The 9,756-nt window shown below is 49.3% G+C and overlaps 1 protein-coding gene across 1 annotated transcript in view; it reads left to right on the forward strand.

Moving 5' to 3' along the window:
• The first annotated feature begins 1,481 nt into the window (after window positions 1-1,481).
• PSMD11 (proteasome (prosome, macropain) 26S subunit, non-ATPase, 11) overlaps window positions 1,482-9,756 on the forward strand; it is an 18,163-nt gene continuing 9,888 nt past the window's right edge. Inside the window, exons 1-2 of the mRNA XM_010185550.1 lie at window positions 1,482-1,591; window positions 6,987-7,111. Of these exons, the coding sequence (XP_010183852.1) occupies window positions 7,088-7,111 (24 nt within the window). The 5' untranslated portion in view covers window positions 1,482-1,591; window positions 6,987-7,087. The remainder of the gene's footprint in view (window positions 1,592-6,986; window positions 7,112-9,756) is intronic.

The following is a 9,756-nucleotide window of genomic DNA, read 5'->3' on the forward strand; positions in this document are numbered from 1 at the left end:
CTGTTGCGCTGGTAGCGGGAGCTTGGCGTGCTGAGGGGTGAAAAAACTCTGTTGGAAGCGGTGGTTCCTCTTGTAACGCTGACACGCAGCCGCTGTTTAAATGACCTTCTCGGCGCTCCACACAAAGTTGTGAGGAGTTTTCGGGTGTGCTGTGCCTGCAGTTTTAACTCCTGCTCGTTTGCAGCCGTTGCCTTTTTTGGGCCGTCCCGGGCTTTTCGCAGCGCCGTGGAGGTGTTGGTGCTGTGAGGTGGGTGTAATGTGGGTATCCCTCCTGGTCTGGGTACGGGGGAGAGAGCGAGGACGCCTCAAACTGGTGTACAACAGTCACCCTTCGTTCTGGTAACTTACGGCGAGTTGTGAAGAGATGCTGTGAGCTGCTGTCCCCCCGCTGTGCCGGGCAGACCAATGTTTGCTGGTGTCTGTGTTGCTCTGTGCCCTTCCAGAGTTGCTCGCCCCTCTCGGTGTTGCTGTGGTTAATTGGCCGTTGGTGCCTGTCAACACCCCGGCAGCTTCCCGGCCGCGCAGGAGCAGCAGCTCACGTTGAGGGTTGGTGTCAGCCGGAGCAGCTCAGAGCCGTACCGCGATGCTTTCCTGCTTGAGAGCAAAGTTACTTTGCTTTTGGCTTTGTGTGTGTCAGAGCGTGGGGACTGAGAGGAGCCGCCTGCGCTCGGGGCAGTGCAGGGGGTTTTCTGTGTGGAGCTGGGCAGTGAATTTTGGCTTTGTTTGTGTGGAAGTTGGGTGAACTCACTGCTGGAAGGTTGCTGGAGGTGAATATGTGCGTGGTAGCGATGGCAGGGATGGAAGTGTGGTGTTCTGTGGGTAACTTAATGAAGTTGGTGGTGTGCAGACGCGGGTTTGGTGGTGCCGTGTGTCATTTGGCCCCTGTAGGTGCTTCGGAGCCGGCGTTACTCACGTTAGCACGCAGTGATGATAAGATTGTCAGAGTTCAGCGTGGGCAGCAGCGCTGGCTCCGGCAGCGTTGTAACCCCTGATCCGCTCCTGAGCGAGGGGGGCAGGCGTACCCAGCTCACGGAGCCCGTGCTGTCCCTGCGCTGCGTTTTGACCGCGGGATCACAACTTCATACACAGACAGCAACATCAGGAGCCCAGTCCCAGAAATCCCATTAAATTCCGTTTATTTGGCTTTGTGGTTTCTGGGCTAGGCTCTGTTTGAGGAGTGGTGGTGTGTTTTAAACAACACTTGCACAGCTGGACAGGCTTAACGAGACTACTTCAACACTTAAATTACAGTGAAGTTGGAGCGTGGGGTTGTGTCTGAGCTGGATTAAAGCCTTTGTGAAGCGTAGACCAAGCGTTCCTTACAAAGTGTACGTTGAAACTTTCCACACAATCTGCTTTCCAGCTCTTGCAGGCCAGGCTGAGTTCACTGTTACAGCGGTTACTTTGTTGGTGCCTTCCAGGAGCTGGTTGCTGTTGATTGTCTTCTACCTGAGTTAGCACTAAAGGTAACTCTTCTGCTCTTTTCCAGTGAAACGCGATGTCCAGGAAAATGATGAAGAAGCGGTGCAAGTCAAAGAGCAGAGCATCCTGGAGCTGGGGTCGCTTTTGGCCAAGACTGGGCAGGCAGAAGGTGAGCCTGAACTAAGCAGCTGAGGTATTGGGTAAGAGATGCAGACGTGGAAGTGAATGCAGCCTCCTTCTTGAATGGAACAGGAGTCAAAGCAGATTTTGGCAGGAAATGTTCTCTCAGAGACAGGGCAGAAACTAAAAAATTAGGTAAACAGCATAAAATCTTAATCTCCTGTTACTTGGCCCAGTATTCCATAGGATTCCTGATGCATGGGACAGTTCAGTTTGTGACCCTTTGGCGTGTGGCCACTTCAGTTCAAGTGACTGAAGTTTTGTTAAGTTGTCGTGTTTGAGGTGAGAAGTTTCTCTTGATTTGTTTTTAATAGTCTGAGAGCCTTGTTTCGAATTGCAAAGCTTGTCCCAAAAAGTCATAGAATCCCAGCCTGGTTTGGGTTGAAGGGACCTCACAGCCCCCCAGTCCACCCCCCATGGGGTCACAGCTCCCCCAGCCCAGGCTGCTCCCAGCCCCGTCCAACCTGGCCTTGGGCACTGCCAGGGAGGGGGCACCCACAGCTTCTCTGGGCACCCTGGGCCAGGGCCTCAGCACCCTCTGGGTGAACCATTTCTTCCCAATATCCAGTCTAAATCTGCCCTCTTCCAGTTTAAAACCATTCCCCTCATTCTATCACTCCATGCCCTTGTCAGAAGTCCCTCCCCAGCTTTCCTGTAGGACCCCTTTAGGAACTGGAAGGCTGCAATGAGGTCCTCCCAGAGCCTTCTCTTCTCCAAAGTCCTTTGTCACCAGCAGCTTCTTTCTCAATTGATTTTTCTGCTGGAACATGACATCAGAAAATCCCTGCCCAGCTCCTCGCGAGAGCAGGACTCGACAGCCCTGCCATTGTGAATGTGTGAAGGGACAGAAATGGAGTTAAGTTCTCTATTCAACGATTTTTGAGTTCAGTCTGTTCACGCCTTCTGCTTCCTGGAAAGCTCAAGGCGGTGTGTTTGTGTTGTACTCAGCGGTTCAGTTTTGTTGCTGTTGCTGAAGGATGCTCTTGCCTTTTCTGGAGCACCTTTCACCTCAGGCATTTCAGGAGCTGAGACACCACATCTGTACAAAGAGCCTTCTGTGCGTGTTACTGCCCTGGTGTCTTCCAGCTGTGCACAACAGTAGTTCTGAATGTGAAGTGTGTTAAAAAACAGTCTGAAACTGGCTGGGGATAACAGGCCAGTTAAGGTTTAATCGAACTGAGATTCAACTGGGAGGCCAGAGCTGGTGTTAGAGTAATTTGTGGAGAGCCGCATGAGGTCTCGGGTAGCGGCTGATCAAGACCACAGCCTTATCTCTGTTCTGAAATGAGCGCTTGGTGTCCCGCTGGCCAGTCTTTGTAAACATGTTTTGGCCATTTAAGTGACCTACCCACGTCTACACATGTTTGAGCCTTCTGGACACTGATCCCCCTGTGATTTGTGATTGAACAGAGCTTGTGACAAAGTGGATTACTCGCACTTAGAGCAGTGCTGGAAACAAAGGTGCTATTCATCTCACCTCGCTATAGGTGTCCACATCTGTTTCCTAGTGTGGACTGCTTTATGGTCACTGGAGAAAAGTACACCCTTCCAGCACACGATTCACCTCTTCCTACAGTCAGAATTTGGAGCAGGACAAATGTAGCCTGCTGTAAAAGTGCCTGATTCTCTAATTGAAAATTGAGGACCTCAAGTCAGTTAACTCAGGTGTCAGTGTCTGTGCTGTGCAGGTGCTCTCTGATGTTTGCCTCTGTAAAGAGAACTAAACTTTGCTTGCTTTGCCTCTACACCAAGAAAGATGTGTGTGCTTGGGCTAAAAAGGGTGGAAATCATCACAAGAGTCTCTCAGTTAATGTGTGGATGTGCTGCTGGTGTGCACAAGCCTGAGAAAGGAGTCGTTGGGTGCACCATGGCCTCCAGACCGCTGCAGAACTTGGAGTGGTTTTGAGTTGAAGCTGAAGTCTGACACGAGTGTAAAGAAGTTCAGTGTATCCTCAGAGCCTGGCTAGCTGGGGAAAGGCTTAGTCATTGCAAATGACAATGTTAACTCATCAAAACCAGGCCTATGAAGGAGCAAATGTGAAATGTATCTTGTGAATAGAGGAAAACGGATTTGGCACCATTAAGAAGCCCGCTGTGTGTGTGTCGACTGGTGTGTGTTGTGCTTTCTGGAGACACGTGGGCAAGCTGAGGGATGAAGAAAGGGGAAGCAGCAGCTTGGAGATGTGCTGGTCCTGTGGGAAAGACGCTGTCACCTTCCCTTCCTGTCGGCTTTCTAGGATGGAGCAGGCTGGTGGGAGTGACGAGCGCTCGGGGCCAGCAGTGCCTTCACCTCCTGCAGCTGTTCACAAAGATGCCAGTGCAGGGCAGACACGTGCATCCTCTGATCCAAGGGGAGTGAATCCGGTGCTGCTTAACCAGGAAATCACTGAGGTGGTGCATTTTCTGGCCCAAATACAATAGATCTTGTCACTGTAGCTTTTGCTGCACACATTTTAGTTTTAGCTAGTGGGATTTCTCGGACAGATTCGAGGTGTTCCAGTGGCTCACTGGCTGCTTTCAAGCAATAACGGCCCTGAGATGAAAGGGTCTGTGAGCTGCAGCCTAGGGCAGAAATCAGCTGCAGGTTGGTGGGATCTGAAGGTTACAGCTGCTGTGCTGCTATGGGCTGAGTGTAAAACCAACCTGTAGTTTAGAGGACTGACCTCTAGTGAGCTACAGCCTTTGTTTAAAAAAATCACAATAATACAAATGACCGTCTTTATCTGCTTGGTAGAGATTAAGGATTGAACTGGTAGATTAATTACTTGTATTCTTTTTTAGGACAGTTCTAGATTTCTGTAGCATTGCTTAAAACTAGGATGGGGATAACTCGGAGCAGGAGTTCAGGTACCTGGCGTGGTAGCTTGTGGGAGCACTTTCTCTGCGGATGAGCAGCAGACTTCATTTTCCAGAGCTGCTGCTCATCACCTCTCCAGAGCTGTCAATCACACCATTACCCAGTGTTGCATTTACTTATAAAAAAAAATCCTAAAAATAGTTGACAGTTACATTGGTAGGAAAGAGACATTTCTATGGGAGCTTTGAGCTGGCACGTCTACGTGTGTCATTCGCAAAGCGCAGGGATAATGAAGCTGTTGACTTCAGATCTGCTTTCTAGTGAACTCTTGTTGGCCGAGTCAGTGGAAAGATAAGCACAGCGGTGTATTTCGTGTACTCTTTTCCTTTTTTCCCTTGAAGTTCCTCTCCTGTGTGGCAGAGCGTGTTGTGCACTGGGAGCGTGGTTCAGTTGGTCCTGAGATGCTGGTGTAACGCAGCAGTGCGCAGTGAGAGGAGCTGGGATTGATGGATCTCGGAGAGCCTCACTGCCTTGATAAATCAAACTGGAAAACTGGTGAACTCTTGGTTACAGAGCTCAAAGCGAGGGATGCAGCACTGCGGCCTGATGAGAAGCAGACCTGTTTCGGTGTTAAATGCGACGTTTTCAAGCCCTTGTGTTAGTTGTATCAGGGAAGAGCACGAGAACCAGTGTCTGGGCAGCTCCAGCTTTAGTGCTGCTTCTCTTCCAAGCCCAAGAAGGTGATCTGGAGCCCACCTTTCCCGGCTCCCATCGACAGGAGGGACACTTGAGAGTAGCTCAGGACAAAACCGATGAGTTGGAAGCTGCTGTCTGCTGCAGTTTGTTTGCTGTGGGTGAAACCGCAGTGTTTGATTTCAAATGATGAGGGTTTGTATCTGTGAGAGCTACTGCAGATGGAGTGGTCCTCAGAACGAAGGCGCTGTGGGTAAAGCCATTGTCTGCCACGGGGCACTCGGTAAAGTGTTCCTTGTTGAGTGAAAGAGGAGGGCTGGTTGAAACTGTCAGTCAGCAGGGCTCGTTCTTCAGTGTTACAGTGTTAGCTCCTCAATTCTAGAAAAACCTGCCCGTTTTGGGGGGCAGAGAAAGTAAAACTTTTATGAAATCTCAGGCATGGCAGTCATAGCATCTTGTTTGTTCCTGGTGCAAAGTCCAAGTGGTTTGCTGTCGAAAAGAGTCCTGATTTGTTGCACTGCTGTTTGGAAAACAAGGCTCCTTCTAAGGACTCGGGGTGCACTCGAGATAAGTTTAGTTTGTTTTAAAACTGCGCTTTGAGATGTGTAAAATGAGAGTACGTCACTGTGAGCAATTGGGTTGGAACACACCGAGCTCTGCTTCTTAACAGTGTAAGAAATTGGCTGAATCAGGCTTGATTAAACTTCTAAAATAAATAGATTGAAAACATAAAAGATATAAGGCAGACTTTTTAGATATTGTTAAGGTGTTCTTCTAACAACTCTTTTGCATTACTGCTTAATGAAATACGAAAGGAAGCTTTGTTTCAACTCTTTTCACTGGAGTCTTCCCAAGCTGAAATTCTACCAATGCTTCTCTGTATATCAGTTGAAATAAAACTAAACTAAGAGGTTAATGTAATTTCGATTCCAATACCAGTTTGGTACAGAGTACACTGAAGATTTCTGAAATACTCATTACAGGTTTTGTTCTGGTGTTTGGTTTTTTTACTATCAGATCTTGTGAACGTTGTCATACCAATTGGCCAATGTTTGGGTGAGACTTAAAATTCGGAGGCGCATAAGCTGCGATTTCAGCACGCGGCCCCGCCACTTTGGGTCGGCGCTGAGCCCCGCGCCGTGGCGGTGCTGTTCTGCTGACCGTGACCTGACATCGCTGCAGACGCCTGCGTGTTTATCGCAGGAGAGGACTTGCAGCTTGTGCTGTGCAGTTCCCACACACAAACCCCTTCTGTTTCCATGAGCTGCTGCCGCATTCCTCCCTTCTGCAGGAGTGATGTTTTTAGTGTATCTCTTCATAAAGACTTTGGTGAGCTCGAGACTGGCTTTATACCTGTAAACCGGTAAGGTGTCTCGTAGAAACAGGAATCTAGGGAAGTCAGGTGAGATCCAGTTAGGTCACGTGGGCCGTTGTGTTAAGAAACGTCATTTTTTCGGCAGTGGCGTGCGGGGTGTATCTGATCTAGGGCCAGTTAGGCCTGGCAGGGTAAAATGCCAAACTGTGAGTTAATAAAAGTGTACTTAAACTGTAAACCCCATTGCCCGTTTTATAGAAAAATCTCAAAGCATTTAGCAGATCCTTACGTTTTTAAAACGCGCCCGAGGCAAGCGTAGCTACAAATGGTGTTATAGCTGCAGTAACGTGCGCTGTGCGGGTGAGACTGGGGCCCAGCAGCCACCTCTGCCAGCCCCCGTGTTTACTGCGGGGCATTCCTTCAGGTGATGTTTATCGCTCCTTTCCCATAAATGATGTTGAGAGACCGCTTATAAAACGTTTGGTGTAATAAATACTGCTGTGTACAGACGTGTCGGGCGCTCCAGCTGCGCTGTGAGTGGAATGGTTGTAATTCGTGGTGTGGTTTTTCTGCATGCAGAGCTGGGAGGACTTCTGAAGTACGTGCGACCCTTCTTGAACTCCATCAGCAAAGCGAAGGCAGCCCGCTTAGTCCGGTCCCTGCTCGACCTGTTCCTTGATATGGAGGCAGCGACAGGACAGGAGGTGAGATTTAAATCAGCGATACTCTGTTCCTCAAAAGCCTGTAACACCATTATCTGACCTACTTGCTTCACACTGAAGAACTGCTCACGTCAGGAAACGTTCATTTAATGCATTTGGATATGTTCTATTAATAAAACATTAGATCATTTACTTCACTCATAACCATGTTTCTCTGCAAGCCTCATCCTGCTGCAGGTTGGGAGCTGCTCTCACCCTGGTTGTTTTTCTTGGGTTGGCGTTGCTTGCTGTTAGATGCACAACATTAGTGGTATTTTGTAGTGTGATTAGTGTTTGGGATACCAGGTGAGGCGTGCTGTCCCTGCTCTGGGGAGGTCAGCCTAATGGCAAGGTGCGGGCAGTGTGTGATGGCACAGAACCAGAGGAGCGAGCGTTCAAGGTGTGTTCAGGAGCAGGTGGGATTAGATGGTGAGTATTGCTTGGTACCTTTCTGCTGGAGAGGAGGTGGTTCTCCCCTTCTAGTCTGCTCTCCTGAGACCCCACCATCCTGCTCTGCATCCCACTCTGGGGCCTCTAACACGAGGAGGCCATGGAGCTGTTGGAGTGAGTCCAGAGGAGGCCAAGGAGATGATCAGGAGCTGGAGCAGCTCTGCCATGGGGACAGCTGAGAGAGTTGGGGTCGTTCAGCCTGGAGAAGAGAAGGCTGCGGGGAGACCTTATAGCGATCTTCCAGGACATGAAAAGGTACAGGAGAGATGAGGAGGGACTGTTTACAAGGGCATGGAGTGATAGGATGAGGGGTGATGGCTTTAAACTGAATGAGGGCAGATTTAGACTGGATATAGGAGGAAATTCTTCACTCTGAGGGTGGTGAGGCCATGGCCCAGGGTGCCCAGAGAAGCTGTGGGTGCCCCCTCCCTGGCAGTGCCCCAGGCCAGGTTGGACGGGGCTGTGAGCAGCCTGGGCTGGGGGAGCTGTGACCCCATGGGGGTTGGACTGGGGGGGCTGTGAGGTCCCTTCCCACTCAAACCAGGCTGTGGTTCTGAGACATGAAGATGTATGACATGAGTACACAGTGCAGTAGACATCTTGCTCTACAGAGGGCTACTGAGGTGTGAAAATTACTCCTGAAGTGGGAACGGAAAAAGTTTTGCAGCTATGAAGTGTGAACTACTTCCAGTGGATGAGCTTCTCCACTAGAAACCCCATTCGGTAGCCCCCAGTTAGGATTTGCTCTGGTCTCATTAGCTCCCTAGAGTGTGGTGATGGTTCTCTCTGTCTGATGAGGAGCCACTTACAAGCGGTGCTGCCCTGCAGTGGTACAGGTACTGGCACAGCAAGGCACTGAGATGGAAGGGGAAGGCAGGGAGGGCCTCAGCAACAGGTTAAGGACAGAGCCTGCATAACGCTGCACACACAGTGACTGACAAATTGCAGCCTAGAAGAGGTTCTGCCGTGTTGAGAGGCAGATGGCATTCTTGTTAGCCAAATTAGCACAGAAATATCATCATTTAGTTCAGGTAACCTAGGAAATGTGCTTTGTTTGCTGTTCAGTTCTTGTGGCTTGTGTGTCGCGTTACTGTAAAAGGTGACAGACTCTTTTGCCCCTCTTCTTTAATGGAGGAGGTTAAGGGATGTGGGTGGGATGTGCAGCTGAGAAGGGAACCCCTAAAGGGGTCAGGAGAAAATGAGTGACATCAGACTTTTACTGAAGGTAACGTGATGTAAATGACGACATTTGGATGCAGACCCAAAAGGTGACATTTCATGGCAGGGAAAGAATTTGCAGTGACACTGGTGGAGACATGGCCCAGTTAGTCAAAACATTCACTCTCAAGCATATTCAGAAGCCAGACCCAAAACCTTAAGGAATTATAGCACCTAACCTGTGAGGTTCTTGGTGCAGTAACCCTGAGTACTTTCAGTGCTCAGAAGTGTTCAGAAGGACGTTTTCTTCTCTGGTGTATCCTATGTTAAGTAGACTCCCAGGAGTCCAGTAAAGCAATGAAATTAGAGATTTCTCCAGCTCCTAATGTTCCAGCTATCACTGTGTAATAAATTGCAACTTCATAATGGCTTTTCATAAAGTGTCCCCATTTAATAAGCAGTGATGAGGAGCTGACAGGTCCTGCAGTGTCGTGCAGCTACAGAGCTGCTCCAGCAAGAGCTGCCATCCAGAGAGTTTGGGAAAAGACACTCCCGAGCCCAGCACCTGTGTATTACTGACCAGTATGAAATCAACACCCTCTGCTAATCGGGGTGGAACACGACTGCTTTATTCATCAAGGGAATCTCCGCAGTCTTAAAAATATGAGGAGCCATTGGGTTCCTTTACTCTGTTTTGAAGTGATAGATAAAACATCCTGTGTCACCTACTGACTGGCTGCTGGCGCCTCACTCGGCTGGAAATAGTGGAGCCTGGCACCTCTCTTGCTTATACTGCTGGAGGACACACATGATCTGACATATTTAGGCCCTAAAACACACACACTTTCTTCTCCTTTCTTTCTAAAGCAATTGCAAATACATTTTTCTGTGGCTGAATGAAATGGTGCAAAACGCACTAGAAGGGGCCTCAAAGTCTTCTAGTCCATCCCTCGCCCAAAGGCAGAATCAGTTCTCACGTGCCCAGATGTTTTAGTTTCAAGCGAAGGCACAGCTGTTTAAGAAACGCTGTTAGGATTTCA

The sequence above is a fragment of the Mesitornis unicolor genome, unplaced genomic scaffold, assembly GCF_000695765.1.
Source record: "Mesitornis unicolor isolate BGI_N332 unplaced genomic scaffold, ASM69576v1 scaffold19395, whole genome shotgun sequence".
NCBI lineage: Eukaryota > Metazoa > Chordata > Aves > Mesitornithiformes > Mesitornithidae > Mesitornis > Mesitornis unicolor.